Source organism: Heloderma suspectum, chromosome 7 (genome assembly GCF_057233095.1).
Source record: "Heloderma suspectum isolate Gila_16-S chromosome 7, 16-S_ref, whole genome shotgun sequence".
Lineage (NCBI taxonomy): Eukaryota > Metazoa > Chordata > Lepidosauria > Squamata > Helodermatidae > Heloderma > Heloderma suspectum.
This window is the reverse complement of record NC_139464.1, coordinates 48,635,158-48,653,776: the sequence shown is the minus strand read 5'-3', so window position 1 is coordinate 48,653,776 and position 18,619 is coordinate 48,635,158. Positions and strand designations below refer to the sequence as shown.

Here is an 18,619-nt window from a genome sequence, read left to right as displayed (position 1 = left end):
ACATTTTGATCTGAAACAACCCTGTCAAATACCATGGAGCAAATGATTTTGAGGAAATTGTAGCCATAGTGCAAATTGCGTGTTAAAAGTGAATGGAAGTGAATGGAACAGAAGGCCTATATTCCTTTGAATACCTACTCAAGAGATTTAAAAAGTCATCTAAAATGCAGCATTTGCTCTCAGGAAAAGCACAGTCTCGTATCCACATTGGCCTTGTGCAATGCATGTTTCTCACAACAAGCTATCTTATCACCATTTCAGACACAGGATCCAATTTTTCCAAATAGATGCATCCAAGCTATTTACCATTCACATCTATTCTGCTACCTGCACTAAAAACATCTGCTTCATTACGTGTAAACAGGAGATCTTGGTGTGAATATCTACATTAATATTTACAATTCTCCATATATATCATCTTAGATCTGCGCATTGTCCCACATATGCAGTCCACAACATATGGACAGCAGCTCCCTTTGGCATGGCTATACATAAGGCTCTGACTAAATTTCCATTACAAATCTCTTTTCTTCAGGCCTCAAAAACTTGGTGACATAAATCTGCTCAAGGCCAAATTGGCAAGCGAGTAAAAAGATTCTCAGAAATATCTCAGTTCAAACATGTTAATGTTACCAGTTTGCAGGTAAACCAGAAGCACTTCAGTAGGTGGCCATTTCACAGCTTTGAAGCTAAAGAAAGAGTACTAGTAGCTTACCAGCATCCAAGCTCTATTCATATGACATGTGTTCTGCATCTGCCTTTGGCCCTTTGCTCATAAATCGTCTAGTAAAAGACAGCACTCAGCTTGGCACCCTTCACTCTCTGCTCCCGTCTCACTGCTCCACCTTTCTCTCCATCCCCCTCACCCTGGGAGAATCAGTACTTAAACCTCAACTTTCCCTCTCCTTGGTCAGCAGATATATTTTTAAATTACTGGACAATGTATCTCAAATATATGAGGGTAATAGAGTATGACATGGCAGTTGGCTCATCTTTTCTGCTTTGATTCCCCCTCCCCCCAAAAAAACCCTACTCCTTCAGGCACCTCTGGATAGTGTGCCTTTCTTATCCCTGCCCTCTTTCTGACACATACGAGACATTCGCTACAATCTGAATGTGAATTAATTTGTAAGAGGTTAATGTGCAGAGGTTCTCCATTAGGTACTTTGGGTAAATCTATGAAAGGAAATAATTCCATTAATGTAATTAATGTAATGAGAGATAGATTAATGCAATATTACATTGATAGCATTGTAATATCATCATCATCATATAACTTTCCAGTTATTCAGCCAAGAAATCCAAGGCAAGCAGAACCAAAGCAGGAAAACTAATCAAGGGTTGCAAGTATCATTCTAGAAATTAGGGCTAAAATTCATATGCATGACAAAATTTGCAAAACATTGCCTATTTGCTGGGTACCAATTCATATCTCAACACTTGTCCAAGTGAATTAATATTTCAATTTGACAGTAGCACATTTAATTTGGAGAAAATTCCAAGTAAACATGCTTAGTATTGGGCTGCCAGTTTCAGATCAGCGAGAAAATGGAAGGGTCTGTATTGTGAGCCCAGAGGTGCCACCAGGTTTTAGGGGGCCCTAAGCAAGGTACATTCTGGGGCAGGGGAGCTCCCCCTGGTCACCTTCTCCCTTCCAGCCAGCCTAACCCTGTTCTTTAAAAAAAACAACTAGCAGTGTGGGGGAGGGAAGTCTCCTCCTCCTGCTTCCATACCACTGCCAAAAGAAAGTGCTGTGGCAGCTGGCCGGCATGACATGCCATTTTAAATTGAAGTGTTTTTCTTTACTAAGTTTGATTAGCAGCAAGCTGAATCAATCAGACGCTGCCTATGTAGGTGGATGGCCGATGAGAGAACTGCAGCAGCAAAGAGGCAATCTTCCTGCCACTCTGGTGCCCTGTACTTATGCCCCATCTGTGTGAGCCATGCAATTGCTCTATCATCCAAAGAGATCCATTTAGATCTTTGCTATTCATGCATCTCTCTATTCATATTCTATCCTTCTTGTACATGGAAAAAATATAACATATATAACTAGCTGACATATGCATAAGCAAAATAAACCAGCCCACTGCCTGAAAAGCTGAGATGGACAAGAGGGACCATAATGACTGCCCAGCGAAAGGTGCATCTCCTTACCTCGGCCATCAGCCAGACAGCGGTTGTATCCCACAGGACTGAAGTACTCAAAGACAAAGACAGCCACCGCAGAGATTATAAGCAGCATTACAAACATCATCACCCACACATCAGCACTGAATGGTTCTGAATAGGAAAGGACAGATAATTATTACACAGGAACCTTTCCAACCTACCCCAAAGTGCAAGCCACCTATCAGGCATGGACATCTAATTACACCTCCTGGAACTGGAATCTGAATACGTGGATGAAAGCGTAGGCAGGGCTATATATATATACTGTGTGTGTGTCTGTGCACGCACACACACACACAGACACAATTCTGCAGAAATGTAATCCAAGTTCTGCACCAAGAAAACTCAAATTCTGTGACTTGAACAAATCACACAAATTAAAGAATTGTGCTTTCCATTATGTTGTTATTCTAACATCTCATGAATTTCCATAATTTATTCTGGTCTCATGGGTCATGGGTAAGAGGAAGGAACCATGCAGGGCATTGAAGCCTATTCTAGACTACTAAGATTCCTAATTGGCTACTCCTCTAGCTTCCGTGATTTTGGCTGGTATTGCCCCTTATTTTCAAGCATGCCTTCACTGCCATAAGGACTAGAAACTGGCTTTAATAATAATAATAATAATAATAATAATAATAATAATAATTTAATATTTTTGTAAAGCTACAATTTACAGGAAGCTGAAATTTGCACCCAGTACCACATTCTGCTCTTTTTCTACCTTTCCAGAGAATTTCAGCAAACACAGAGGCCAGCCTACATACCATATTAGTCATGAAGGCTGAATAAATCAGAATTGTCAACTTTTTTTTTAACTAACTCCTATGATGTGCCTATAACAACAGGATGACATGCAGAAGTTAAGTAGGTGAAGCTTTTCATGACAGAAAAAGATAAAGATCTGGGGTAGTATCCAACATTAGTCCTATATAGAGTAGACCCACTTAAATGAATGGGACTTAAGATATTCATTAAGTCTCATTCATTTCAATGGGTCTGCTCTCCATAGGACTAACATTGGATACTACCCTTGGATACAAAGAGACCTAAGCACAAATAAAGGCGGCAAGTCTGTTTGTGCAAAGGGGCTCTACAATTTTGGCTAGTAACTCTCCTGTGCTACCATTCTAGAGGGTCACTCAGCCCTCTGGACTAGTTCTTCAGCAGGCACAAAGCATTGCAGCAGATAGGAGGTATTCGGTTATCTTGGTTAATGACCTAAATTGGGAACTAGACAGGGGGAGGATTTCCCTGTTGGCTCTGCTCTTAGCAGCTTTCAGTACCATTGGCCACAATATCTCTCTGAATTAGCTGGCCAGGTTGGGGTTGGGAGGAACTATTTTGTGCAGGTTCCCATCCAATGTGGAAGACAGATTCCAGAAGGTGGTGCTGGTGAACTACTGTTCTTCTCCTTGGCCTTTTACTTATATACCTCCTCAAAATTTCATGGTGTACCCCACTGTTGGTTAATATCTGCATGAAACCACTGGGAGAGGTGACTCAGAGGTTTGGAGTGCAGTGTCACCAATATGTGGATGACATCCAACTCTACCTCTCTTTTCCATTTGATCCCAAGGAGGCAACAGAGGCTCTGAATCAGTGCTTGGGGTCTGCGATAGCCTGGATGTGGGCTAGCACACTGGGACTTAATCCAGATAAGACAGAAGAGGTGTTGCAGCCTGTTTCGGGTCAGATGGCACTCCCTCTGAACAAGCAGGTTTACAGTCTCAGGATGTTCCTCGATCCAGGTTTGTTCCTAGATGGTCAGGTGGCAGCTGTGGCTAGGAGCACCTTTGATCAGCTATGGCTAGTGAACCAGCTGCCCCATTTCCTGGTGCAGGCATATCTAAGCCACTGGCACACATCCCTTGGTCACATCACATTTAAACGATTGCAGTGTGATCTAGGAGGCCTGCCTCTGGAAAAGTGGTTGAATTGCTGTTGCCAGGCTGCTGATGGGGGCCTGTTATTTGGAACTTCTGAATCCATTCACTCTACACTGACTGGCAGTCTGTTTCCAATTCCAGTTCAGTCCCAGAGGCTGGTTATAACCTTTACAGTCCTAAATGTTTGGAGCCCCAGAAACCTAGAAGACCATCTGTTCCTGCATGAACTTGTCCACCACTTGAGATCTGCTGAGGGGGCCCTTGCTCTCTGTTCCACCACCGTCTGAAGTACAGTGGTGGGTGGGTTTGCAGGACAGGGCATTCTGGGCTGTCGCACCAAGATTCAGGAACTCCCTCCCCCAGGGGGGCAACCTAGCCCCTTCCCTTACAGTTTTCCAGAGGGTACCAAAGCTCACCATATTGAGGTAGATCTTCTGCAAGGAGGAACCTGTACCAGTTTTAGGGAATATTATCAGGTTTCTTTGTTACTGTGATTTCTCTGCTGCTGCCCTGTTCTTTATCGGATGTTAAAGGTTATTGTGTGTTTTCAAACTGATGTTTTACTATATTCTGCTTTGGAGGCTTTGCCAAAAAGTCGCTTACAAATCGCAAAAATAAGTAAACAAACCAGGGGCAGCCCAAGACATTTTGCTTTGTAAGGTGAATGGCAAGATGGCGCCCCCTCCCCTTTCCATGTTCAGAAGCTGACTAGACTGGCAGTTGAACCTTACTCCACTTGGACAACATCTTACACTGCACCTGAATGCAGCAGGTACGCGACATGGCACACACAGCCCTGTCCGCTAACACCATGATGCTGCTCCCCACCGCACAGCATCTGCTGCCTGAGGCAGCCACCTCATTCTGCCTAATGATAGGGCCGGCCCTGAAATAAACGGGCTAGGGAGATGGTGAGCTCTCCATCATTGGAGGTATTCAAGCAGAGACTGGATGGACAGTCATCTCTCAAGGAAGCTCTAAACTGGATTCTTGCACTGAACAGGGGGGCTGGACTCAATGGCCTAACTGGCCCCTTCCAACTCTGTGATTCTATGATTCTATGATTCTATGACTCCACTCACAGTCCTTTGGATACAAGCCAAAGTGATAGGAAAAGCTTCTTCTATTAAATTTCTGTGTGTCATGCTTCTGGGGCCAGTAAAAAAATTGACAACCCTGCCAAATCATCATTACAAGTCCCCTCCAGGCTTGCAGAGGCAAAGATAGCAGGCAAGTGGAAGAAATGTACTTGAACTTCATCAAATACCAGAAATATCTAGTTCTGTTTGTTGTTGTTTATTCGGTCAGTCGCTTCCGACTCTTCGTGACTTCATGGACCAGCCCATGCCAGAGTTTCCTGTCGGCTGTCACCACCCCCAGCTCCCCCAAGGTCAAGTCCGTCACCTCCAGAATATCATCCATCCATCTTGCCCTTGGTCGGCCCCTCTTCCTTTTGCCTTCCACTTTCCCTAGCATCAGCATCTTCTCCAGGGTATCCTGTCTTTTCATGATGTGGCCAAAGCACTTCAGTTTTGCCTTTAATATCATTCCCTCAAGTGAGCAGTCTGGCTTTATTTCCTGGAGTATGGACTGGTTTGACCTTCTTGCAGTCCAAGGCACTCTCAGAATTTTCCTCCAGCACCACAGTTCAAAAGCATCTATTTTCCTTCGCTCAGCTTTCCTTATGGTCCAGCTCTCGCAGCCATAGGTTACTATGGGGAATACCATTGCTTTAACTATGCGGACCTTTGTTGTCAGTGTGATGTCTCTGCTTTTCACTATTTTATCAAGATTTGTCATTGCTGTTCTCCCAAGAAGTAAACATCTTCTGATTTCCTGGCTGCAGTCAGCATCTGCAGTAATCTTTGCAAATAGAAAGACAAAGTCTGTCACCGCCTCCACGTTTTCTCCCTCTATTTGCCAGTTATCAGTCAAGCTGGTTGCCATAATCTTGGGTTTTTTGAGGTTGAACTGCAACCCAGCTTTTGCACTTTCTTCTTTCACCTTCGTCAGAAGGTTCCTCAGCTCCTCCTCGCTTTCAGCCATCAAAGTGGTATCATCTGCATATCGGAGATTGTTAATGTTTCTTCCAGTGATTTTAACTCCAGCCTTGGCTTCATCAAGCGCAGCAGGTCGCATGATGTGTTCTGCATACAGGTTGAATACGTAGGGTGAGAGTATACAACCCTGCCGTACTCCTTTCCCAATCTTAAACCAGTCCGTTGTTCCGTGGTCTGTTCTTACCGTTGGTACTTGGTCGTTATACAGATTCCTCAGGAGGCAGACAAGATGACTTGGTATCCTCATACCACCAAGAACTTGCCACAATTTGTTATGATCCACACAGTCAAAGGCTTTAGAATAGTCAATAAAACAGAAATAGATGTTTTTCTGAAACTCCCTGGCTTTCTCCATTATCCAGCGGATATTGGCAATTTGGTCTCTAGTTCCTCTGCCTTTTCTAAACCCAGCTTGTACATCTGGCAATTCTCGTTCCATGAATTGCTGGAGTCTGCCTTGCAAGATCTTGAGCATTACCTTACTGGCATGTGAAATAAGTGCCACCGTTCGATAGTTTGAACATTCTTTGGTGCCTCCCTTTTTTGGTATGGGGATATATGTTGATCTTTTCCAATCTGTTGGCCATTCTTGTGTTTTCCAAATTTGCTGGCATATGGCATGCATCACCTTGACAGCATCATCTTGCAAGATTTTAAACAGTTCAGCTGGGATACCGTCCTCTCCTGCTGCCTTGTTATTAGCAATGCTTCTTAAGGCCCATTCAACTTCACTCTTCAGGATGTCTGGCTCTAGCTCACTAACCACACCGTCAAATCTATCCCCGATATTATTATCCTTCCTATACAGATCTGTATATTCTTGCCACCTTTTCTTGATCTCTTCTGCTTCTGTTAGGTCCTTGCCATCTTTGTTTTTGATCATACCCATTTTTGCCTGGAATTTACCTCCGATGTTTCTAATTTTCTGGAAGAGGTCTCTTGTCCTTCCTATTCTGTTATCTTCTTCCGCTTCAGCACATTGCTTGTTTAAAAATAATTCCTTATCTCTTCTGGCTAACCTCTGGAATTTTGCATTTAATTGGGCATATCTCCCCTATCACTGTTGCCTTTTGCATTCCTTCTTTCTTGGGCTGCTTCCAGCGTCTCAGCAGACAGCCATCTTGCCTTCTTGATTTTCTTTTTCTCTGGGACGTTTTTTGTTGCCGCCTCCTGAACAATGTTGCGAACTTCTGTCCATAGTTCTTCCGGGACCCTATCTACTAAATCTAGTCCCTTAAATCTATTCTTCACCTCCACTGCATATTCATGAGGAACATTCGTGAGCTCATATCTAACTGATCTGTGGGTCTTCCCTATTCTCTTTAGTCTGATTCTAAATTGTGCAATAAGAAGTTCGTGATCTGAACTACAATCAGCTCCAGGTCTTGTTTTTACCAACTGCATAGATGTCCGCCACCTTTGGCTACAAAGGATGTAGTCAATCTGATTTCGGTGTCGACCGTCTGGTGAAGTCCATGTATAAAGTCATCTCTTAGGTTGTTGGAAGAAAGTGTTTGTTATGCACAGTGAGTTGTCTTGGCAAAATTCTATCAGCCTATGTCCTGCTTTATTTTGTTCTCCCAGACCATGCTTGCCTGTAATTCCAGGTGTCGTTTGACTACCCACCTTAGCATTCCAGTCTCCTGTAATGAAAATAACATCTTTGTTTGGCGTACTATCCAGTAGGTGCTGCAGATCCTCATAGAACTGATCTGCTTCTGCTTCTTCAGCATCTGTGGTTGGGGCATATATTTGGATCACTGTGATGTTAAATGGCTTACCCTGAATTCGAATTGAGATCATTCTGTCATTTTTTTGGATTGTATCCAAGCACTGCTTTAGCCACTTTATTATTAATTATGAAGGCTACTCCATTTCTTCTGTGGTCCTCTTGTCCACAGTAGTAGATCTGGTAGTCATTTGATGTGAAGTGGCCCATTCCAGTCCATTTTAGTTCACTGACACCCAAAATGTCTATATTTAATCTTGACATCTCCCCAATAACCACATCCAATTTGCCCTGGCTCATAGATCTTACATTCCAGGTTCCTATGGTGTGTTGATCTTTAGAACATTGGATTCGTCGTTCACCACCAGCACCATCGGCTGCTAGCTGTCCTTTCGGCTTTGAGCTAGCTGTGTCATCACATCTGGGGCTGGTTGAACTTATCCTCTGTTCCTCCCCAGTAGCATTTTGACCATCTTCCGACCTGGGAGTCCCATCTTCCAATGGTATACTGACATATCTCTGGTTGTACTGATCCATTTAGTTTTCATGGCAAGAATACTGGGGTAGGTTGCCGTTTCCTTCCCCAGGGATCGTATTTAGTCTGACCTCTCTGCCATGACCTTCCCGTCTTGGGTGTCCCTTCACGGTTTAGCTCATGACGTCATTGAGGTGCTCAAGCTCCAGCACCACGACAAGGGAATGATCTCTTTAACCTTAGACATATTTCTGAGGTTTCTAACTTATTATAGTTATGATTCTCATTCTCACATCTGGATCCTGGATTCCAGACATCAGAGTGTGTAAGCTTACGTATGCAGCCTATGTGTGAAGTGCTTGTTTGTTTGTTAATTTGAAAAAGAACTACAAACATTCTGGCAGCTTTTGATGAAATATTTTCCCCTGCACTGTGCCTCAAAAGAAGCCTTTACCTAAGAAGGCAGAAGGTGAGACAGTCCCATTGCTTCGTGACACCATTACACTGATTCCTGTCTCAATGAAGGGCACAGAAAAGTCGACCACTTCTGAACGCTCTGCATTTATGGTGAGGGATCCCACCGCCATGTAGGCACGTTTGGCAACCACCTAAGGAGAGGAGAAAGGAAAAGGAGACTCTAGTAAATTGCTCTGTTCATTGTCTCAATCTTCTATACTCTAGGTTCCATATTGGTAGTGGAAGGACATGGAGATTCTTTAAGAATAAGGGATGCTTTCAGATAAGTTAAGGTGACACCATTCTACTGTCCACTACAGCATGGCTTCTTGTGTGAAGAAGGCACACATGAAGCAACAGCCACGCATTCCTAGGTACTTGTATCTATGAGAACTGGCCTATATATACAAGAATGGAGAACATGGCACACAAAGAGTCTGCAGTTTACAACAGGATTTTAAGGGCAAGACAGAGTTGCAAGGGCAAAAAGTGGTGGCAACACATTTGGGGATGAGAACTGGGAGCAAAGACAAAGGAGGTGATGCAGTGTGCAATAGGAGGGGTGAAAGGAGAAGTAAGTTGTCCAGGAATTATTTCACATCATACCTGAACATTCAGAATGGAAGGTCAGATCAGTGAAAGAAATAAAAATTCTGGGAGGGACTACAGTTGTTTACCATTTTAGCAGAAAACGAAGAGCCTTATTTGAACAAATTAGCTAAGCCCCAGAATTTGCCGTTTTAAGTCAGTTTCAGTGTAAAGCACACATGGGATTTATGGATCAGAGACTATGTGCAATGTACATTGGGAGAAAGGTAGAGGGGGGCATCTCAATAGAAAAATATGGCCTTAATGTCTGTGTGCATGCATGAGAAATGCTTTGGGAACAAATGTATCATAAGCAACGTAAGATAGCTTTATTTCTATTGCCCTTCATCTCCCTCCCCCTTCCAGGACAATCCTTACATTTGCTTTTTAAAAAATTTTACATTTTACCTTCATGTAAAGTATCATGCAACCTGACAAATTTGCTTGATGTGAAATCAAATATGACTATTTTTTATAAATAGCAAAATTCAAGTTTGATATGCAGATTTAGAAAGTACAATTCAGTTAATTTTTGTCATAAGGACAAGGATCAGCCACCTATAGAAATGATCTCTTTCAATCTGGTGGTGAGCCTGTAGGTAAAAGCGCAGCTTTTCATGGCTTACCTCGCCTATCATTCCATTCCATGTTCCATTGACCTTCTTCCCATGTTTACCATTGGTTACCAAGTAAAGGTCATAAGTGAACTTCACAAACTTGGAGATTTTCTTGAGAATATCAATACAAAACCCTTTGCAACATTTCTTGATATAGGCAGTCTCCTCATCCGTCTTGTTCCTAAACAATCACAACAAAACATGATTAAGCAGAACTAGTCAAATATATTAAATTAAAAAACAAAAAATACCTGTTTTCCAGCATGCAGCATTCTCAAAATTTGGATTCTTTTTCTTAATGCTGAGAAATTCCATACGATTCTTGGAAACTCTCCCAGATTTGGTCCTTCCAAATTCAAATTTTGTCTAGCATTCTCAGTTAGCAGAAAGAACATTATAAGCACAAATATAGAAAAATGTTCTTGTGATTTTTCTTGTTTTCTCTTTAGACAAAAGCACTAATTTGATTTCCAACAAAATTTTTGATCTATGCCAGAATTTAGAATGGATGAAAAACTCCCCTTGTAATCCCCAGCTTCTCTCTTTCCTTCCCTGCTGTATCCCTCATTGAAAGGTCCACTTGATGTAGCTAATGCTGAGTAGTAGGGTGAGCCAAGCTAATCTGAACATTGTGCTGGTGCAAGTGGCATCATGGCTAGCCCGAGACAAGCCAGTTGGCTTTGCCAGTATTGAGTATCAGGGAGAAACATGCTAAGAGGAACCAGCTGGAGAAAGATCCTGTTGGCACCTACTCTGTCACAATTCGTTTTTGGCACGGGACAGTGTTCCTCATGCAGGTACCACTTAGCGGGTCCACATTTTCCACAATAACAAATGGCGCTTCTTCTAGGGTCACTATGCTAAGATGGTCATCCTCACGTTCTTCACAGTTAGGGTACAGTTCAGAACGAGGCCAGACATAATACTTCATCTTGAGGCGCTTGTCCTTCCACCATCCCACCTGAAGCAATACAAAAACATAGAAAGATATCACTGTTAAAACTATCCTCTTAAATGACAATCCACAAATGAGCCTTGTAAAGATATAGAAAAATCATGGCTAGATCCAGAGAATGGCTCTACCCACAGATACATATGCTGCAATCCTGTCCACACTTACTTGGGAGGAAGTCCCATTAATTGGGCTTACTTTTGAGGAGACATGTATAGGATTGCACTTGTTTATTACTAGCATTGTTGTTTGCTTGTTTATTACTAGCATTTGCATGCTCCTTTTCTATCATGGCTACTCAAGTTAGCTAATTATAATCAAGCAAAAAACATATAATCAAAACCAATAATCCCATATACTAGTATTACTCTAAAAACTACCCACCAATCCCTGATCCAAAGATAAGACAGCAGTAGTCAGAGCTTAATTAAGAAGCAACATCCTACCAAAGCTCTCTGAAACAGAAAAGTATTGGCTGCCCATTGAAAGACAAGCCATAATGGGGCCAGACAAACATCCCTCACAAGGGTGTCACAACAGATAAGACTCTGTCTTTTGGGCCCACCCACCACACATCTACACCAAAAGGACTTGGAATAGGGCTTCAGAAGTATATCTCAAAGCTTTGGCAGGTTCATGTGGGAGCAGGTGAGTCTTGAGATGCTCTAGTCTTAGGCCATTCAGGGCTTTAAAAGGTGAAAGCCAGTGCCTTGAATTGAGCCCACAAACAAATCAGTAAGCAATGTAGGTGGCGTAACATCAAAATAATGTGATCCAAGATGCATGCAAGCTCCAGTTGGAATTTGGGCAGCTGTATTTTGAACCAATTGATGTTTTCGAACCAGAAGCTTACATTTGTGCAATGAAATATGAAATGGTGAAACCCCATCTTTCATTAATACTCAAAGTTCCTGGGTAAATGTGAACTTAGCATGGCAGGGATCTCTACATTCAATCAGTACTAAGCTTTTGTACATTTGACAGGAATTATTTCTTTGAAATTGGTTCTGATCCATTCACAAGGTAACATAATCAGGACTGATGCTCGCCAAATGTGCGATATTGTCTGCAGAAACTCCAGCATATCCATCCATGATGCTTTCAGACATCAAAAGTCTTGCTTTTGTACACCATTCTTCCCGATCACCTTTGACAGTACTTACCATGTTGGTTAGCAAATAAGACCAACAGGCTTAGAAGACACAGGCTGCATGGATCTAAAACGAACTCCCCTGTTTTTTGGTAGGTGTGTTTCCCTCACTTTCCCCCCACAGGATCTCGGTCAAGGCAAACTGGGTCTTGGTCAAGGCTTCCGCACCTTGGATAACTCCTTTAGAGTTCTGACTGGTTCTGACTGAAACCCGGAGTGGATTCACTGCCTCACTGACACCAGAGGCACCATCTTCCATTGGTGGGAAGTATTTAAAACAGTGTTGTTTATGCAAAGTGAGAGAAACAGAGGGAAATCAAACCAGCTCTGGAGTAGAAATGCAAGAATATGAGGCCAACTGAGGGGGTGGGTTGAGGAAGGGATAAAACTGGAAGGGGCTTCACTGCTTCTCTTTGCTCAAGCTACAGGAAGAGTGGGCAAGGGTGCATGCAGATCTAAAACCTACATTAGTTCCTAGGTGCTGGAGGCGGAAAGGAGCAAGGGAGACAGGAGCAGACAAAAGGAACATCAGGGCCTGCTCCAATTGGACTACCCCCACCCCCAGGGCTAACTGACATCAACTGCCCTGTGGGAAAGAAGGAGTGAGGGAAACCGGAGCAGGCAAAGAGAATGTCAGGGCCTATTCCAGTTGGAATGACTCCCCCCACCCCCAGAGATGGGAGGGGAAGCAGGGCCATTCCACCGGCCACACTGACCATCAGCTTAATTTTTTCCTCTTCACTTCCCATCCCCCTTTCCTTGGGCATCTCTACACCAGCCTAAAATCCTGCATTTAAAATGGGGCTTTCTGCTTCCATTTTAAATGCAGGATCACGATTCCCTTTTTCACCCGCTTCCTTTCCCCCCTCCCCCTCCTTCTCCCCGTATCTGAGTCTTCCATTATCTTTCATTGATCTCACTCCTCTTCTTGCCGCTTTTCCTCTTTTCATGGAGGAAACTCAAGTGGAACAGAATGGGGTAATTTGATAGCTCATTACCTGCGGTCGATTTAAAAATGGAACAAAGGATATTTAGTGCAGAGACACCCTGGAGGGTCATGGCATCACGTAAAGAGCCCACAGACCTCCATGAAGGAACAATCTCTATTGCAGGATAAAAGCTATGTGTGAAGAAAGTCCTTGTCTGTCTTGTCTTTTTAGATTGTAAGCCTGCGGGCAGGAACTGCCTTTTTTGCTAATTGACTGTAAGCTGCTCCAGGAGTCTTTTCTTTTTTGGCTGAGGAGCAGGATAAAAACACTTTAAATAAATAAATAATAAAGAGTTGGCATGCAAGCTGGTATGATGGTGGTGGAAACTAGGGCCCAAGAATGCAGCTCTCAGTGCAATGTCAGATGCTGATACTGTTACTAAGAGAGGATGCTTTTAGTTGGGTTAGGTTGGAATTTGGAAGTTGTCCTCTTTTTCTCAGCCTCTACATCCCCACAGTACCCAGGTCAGGAGCAGGGACAGCTGGAGACCTCCTCTTGGTTTGGTTGGGGCAAATTGACTCTGATAAGAAAAGAGGGATTACATGGGAAGGAAAGGATGGGGATGACAGAGGGAGAGAGAGTGATAGTAGGAATCATCTTTTGTAGCCTCTGCAGAAGGGAAACCCTGTGCAAAAGTGACATGGAAACTGGCTGCCAGATGTTTGCCTTATTCCCCTCCTGTTAACACTTACCACACTGTTAACTACTGTAAGAATATTTTTCTGTGCCAAATTTCACAGCAAGAATTTATGTGATAGTAGAAGGGTAAAAAACACAGGCCTCATGAAATTGCCAGTCATCTCCAATATCTGGTCTGGATGCAACCCAAACCTCTATTGAGTAGCGTTTCACTAATACTAGAAAGAAATGATCAATGAAAGATACATTTTGCATTAGCTTAGGATGCTCTTGTCCATGAGAGGAGCCCAAGGAACTGGCAGCTATGCCTAAAGACCTAACCACATGGGTAGGGCCAGCCACGTGGCTCTTTTTCATGGAATTGACACCGAGCTTGGGGTGGGGGGCAGATTTGATATAAAAAGATCACACAATTAGCCCTGGCCATGTAGTTAGGCCACTTAGGGTGTAAACCTATGCATGTTTAGACAGAAAAAAATCCAAAAGTTTAGACAGAAAAAAGTCCAAAACTCACAGCATCCTTCCATGCTGGCTGGAAGGATGCTGGGAATTTAGGACTATTTTAATGTCTAAACATGCATAGGATTGCACCCTTAGGATTATTCTACAAACCATATGGAACCATAGGATTGTTCTACAAACCATATGGTATCCACTCAAGTATAATCAGGTCCAAATGGTTAATTGAACATTTAAAGATCATCTCGTAGAATTACAGACATTTCAAAGTCTAAAACTATAGATTATTTTAAGGCAAAAACCAGTCACCTAGAAACCTACTATCAATAGAAAGAATGCTTAAGGCTGCATTCTTATGGACATTTCTCAGAAGTAAGTTTTATTGAGCAGAGTGAGACTTTAAACATGCATAGGATCTGGTTGCAGGGCTACAATCATATATACAGTTACTTGGGTGTCAGTGAGGCTCACTACAAACAGGCTTAAGATCTTGGTGCAAAAGAATATAATACCAGGCCAGACCATATACCAGATGTCCTATCATTTTAGATGAGGAATGCAAACACAGCATTCTGTAATCTGTTTACCTCTCCATGAGAGCAGTAATGAAATATAAAGAATCATTCCCTTCCAATAAGTGGTACGTAAGCTGCCCAAAGTAGACAAAGTAGAAAGGAAGAGATTTTTATGAGAGTGTTGGACCAAATAAATGCCACAGAAGCTGTCAAGAACTCAATTTCTTTTTGTGGTCTATCTGCGTGTCTAACTCCATTTGGCCAGGCTGAAGTAGCACGTAGTGTCGCAACCTTTATTTATTTATTTATTTATTTATTAAAATTAGCCCATCTGACTGGTCACCCAGCCACTCTGCATGTATGTTATCTCGAGATGCCTCTGGTCTTCAAGACCAGAGTAAGATTCAGTTAATTGGACTGAATGATCTCAGGGGCGTTTCTTACTGTATTTGGGAACTCTGGTACTTGTGATTGGCTAACTAAGATCTCCCTTGACTTGTCATGGATTTGATCATAAAGGAGGGGGCTTGAAGTTGCCCATTTGTCTTCATCTTCATGCTACAACTTTCCCTCAGGCTTGTGAGTCTTTGGATCCCAGATTGGGCCCTGTCCTTCTGGAAGACCTGTATTTAGGTAATGTATAGGACAGAGTTAGATATTTCTTTATTATTTTTGCCTAAGTATTGTTTCCAAAGGTTACTCTGATTCCTGTGTGCCTTTTCCCCCTTTTCCTCTCACCCTATGTAAATAAATTTAATCTCTACCTCAAAAGTTGTGTGCTTCCTTTCATGTAAGCCTTAGTACTAAATCCAGTCTTCTTCTTGGTTACTTGCTACTCTTTCACATTTCAGGCTTGAGGCTTCTGAACAGGGTGGGGTGAAGCTGAACCCCTATTCCCTAAGCCTCAGGAGTGTCCTGTAAGGTCTGAGAGTCCCCTGGCTCAGGCTGAGGTGGACATAAGGGGTGGCAGCAGCAGTCCTCTATGAATTGATTGGACCCTGCCTATACTTCAGGGAGTTTGGGTGACCACCTTCCTCCCTTCATGGAAACATGTTAAAAACTTGTGCTTTGATGTTTAAATGGACACTTTCAGTGCTTCTAACAGGCACAGAGATGAGTGCAGCTTTGAGTCTATAAATGCAGGCTATGTGTATCCTATTAAAAACACTGACATCAGAAAACTGGATCAAAAGATTTTTTGCATTTGAGTTAAGGCATTTGCACAGGTATGAATGTGCATGCGTGATTCTTTTTAAACATGTGTTCCTGAATGACAGCAGGTTGAATTTGATAAAGGGAAGAGATCTGAGATGGGGTGGGGCAGGGGGTGATGTGATGGAGGAAAGATCTGAGTAATATTTAATAGGATATGCATCTCAGAGGTGCAAAGCAATGTATTACAAAGATGGTGTTATTACTAACAGAATTAAAAGTCACATTTCTATTGACAAAACCATTAAAAGGTGAAGCTTCAAATTTTAAAATAACTTTAAAAATCCTGACTGCACAAAGCAAAGTACGGAGTTCCAGAATTCTCTACAGATTTGGGGCTCCTACAAAATTATTGCAGCCATTGTTTTCATGCTGCACCAACTTACCTTCCAAGTGGTAAATCCCTGTGCAGTTCTACAAAGTTGTTTAGTGAAGTATTGACCAAATATCCCTGCATAGACATATAGCCATTTCCTCACTTTTCCTCCTTACCCCCCTACAAAGGCATGTAATGTAGGCTATTTTTACTATTTCTTTAAAAAAAAGAAAAAAAAAGTCCTGAAACAGCTGGATTGCATAAAACATTTGTGCATACTTATGAGCTCAATCATGTAATAACAGTTTCAGATTCTACACCAGGAATCCTGGAAGCATCACATTTCCCCCTGCATGTCCTAATGTTGTTCAACTAATACCCATTACTGTGGGAATCCTCTAAATATGAACTCATGCTCCAAACATGTGGCAACCCAAAAACCAAATTGTGTAAGCCCATCAGAGCTCTTTGATAGTGGATTTATCACCAGCCTTCACCAATCTGATGCCCTCCAAATGTGTTGTACTTCAACTCCCATCACCCCGACTATTGGCCATGCTGGCTGGGGCTGATGGAGTTGTAGTCCAAAGCACCTGGAAGGCATTTCTGGGAAATTATTATTTTATTTAAAGAACTGAGAGAGAAGAACTAAATAATGACATTTTTCTTTTCTTTAGGACATTTAATTCCTGCACATCCACCTAGTTGTTAGATGCTATGCAAATGTGAAGCAGCAGCTCTTTAGCTGATGGAGTTGTAGTCCAAAGCACCTGGAAGGCACCAGATTGGGGAAGGCTGGTCTACAAAATAAAATCAAGCACTATTTTTGTGTTTTGGAGCCTGTTAACTACTTTGCCACTTCCACTGCCTCTGAGGGTCCACATTAGGCAACATTGTCACTAGAGAAAGGCAGTGGAACAGCCTCCTGGTCCTGGATGGACCTGGAACTATGGGCAACCCCACAAAAAACACATACAGACTAAAGATCTTGGGGGCAGGTTCCCACAACCATTTTTATGTGTAGAAGTTTCACAAAGTTGACTCATGTTGTAGACTTCCCCATGTTGAACTGGTCTTCTAATTGTTCAACATGTCCACATCATAATTCAGCACCTCCTGAAAAATATTCAGACCATGGACTGAACTGGGATGAGTGAAGGCATCTGGACGTGTGCTGAATCATTCAAAAACTAGTTCAATTTTTGTTGTTGTTGCACAAATTCACTAAATTGAGTTTTGTGAATGATTCACCACATGTCCAGATGCCTTCACTCATCCCAGCTCAGTCCATGTTCTGAATACACTTCAGGAGGTGCTGGAATGTTAAAGAAATGTTTAAGAAATCATGAGAAAGCACTCTAGGCAACTTGATTCATCAGCTGACTCAGACTAGGCACCCTGTTCAGTCACTCATGTTATGTTTCATGATCCCCAATGGAGACTCTGTTTCTAGTCAGAAGCTCCTGTTGGCAGCATCTCTGCTCTTTTTCAATGTCTCTATCTCTACTACCAAAAGAGCACATCATCAAAGAGGTCAGCATGAACAGGTGGAGAAGGGGTATGTAGGAAATCTATTTACAAACACTTAAGATAATAAATAAATCATGTTGGTCAAAGGAGATTAATATTGGTAGATGCTTCACGTGAAGAATTAATTAACGTGAAAAGTGTTCCTTCACAAGCCTCAAGTTTGCCTTTCAACAGCACCTGGCAAAGTCACTCTTTTTCACTACACCTGCAGAACAGGTGATAGGTATCAATGGGCTTTAAATTTGGCAAAACAGGACAGCAACAAAGCTAAAGAGCTGCTGCTTCACATTTGCATAGCATCTAACAACTAGGTGGATGTGCAGGAATAAAATGTCCTAAAGAAAAGAAAAATGTCATTATTTAGTTCTTCTCTCTCAGTTTTTTAAATAAAATAATCATTTCCCAGAAATGCATTCTTCATATCACCCCCCAATTGGCATTTACGCAACTCTTGCCATTTTGTTAAGATGTCGTTAATTATGGGTTTCTTTATTGCTCAATTTGCATGCTTTCTGCAGCTACTAAAATCCTGCCCTCTGACCTAATTAGCCTGGGGAGGTTAAGAAGGTAAACTTTAAAAGCTTCTATCTTTAGCACAATGGACCAAATATAGTGGCACAGAAGGAAAAGGGGCTGCAGGAGTAATTGGTGGCATGCCCTTGCATTATTCTTGAGGTCTTTATGTACTTCTTGGCAACCAAGCTCACAAATATTCCTGAAGATAGGTCATGTGGTCAACTATTCCTGGGCAGAATAGTTGAGTTCTTATGTGTGGGGCAAACAGGAGCATTTAGTTTAGAATGGAGACTTTGTTAATTGCCTATTCTGTATTATATGTGGTATTTTATTTTTATTTTATTATTATTACATT

General features: G+C 42.2%; 1 protein-coding gene across 1 annotated transcript in view; it reads right to left on the bottom strand.

The window, feature by feature from the left end:
- The window catches only part of GRIN2B (glutamate ionotropic receptor NMDA type subunit 2B), a 314,469-nt gene that overhangs the window by 47,713 nt on the left and 248,137 nt on the right, over positions 1-18,619 (bottom strand). Inside the window, exons 4-7 of the mRNA XM_084810064.1 lie at positions 10,739-10,947; positions 9,996-10,167; positions 8,780-8,933; positions 2,158-2,283 (exon numbers count right to left, since the gene is read on the bottom strand). Coding sequence (XP_084666190.1) covers positions 2,158-2,283; positions 8,780-8,933; positions 9,996-10,167; positions 10,739-10,947 — 661 coding nt within the window. The remainder of the gene's footprint in view (positions 1-2,157; positions 2,284-8,779; positions 8,934-9,995; positions 10,168-10,738; positions 10,948-18,619) is intronic.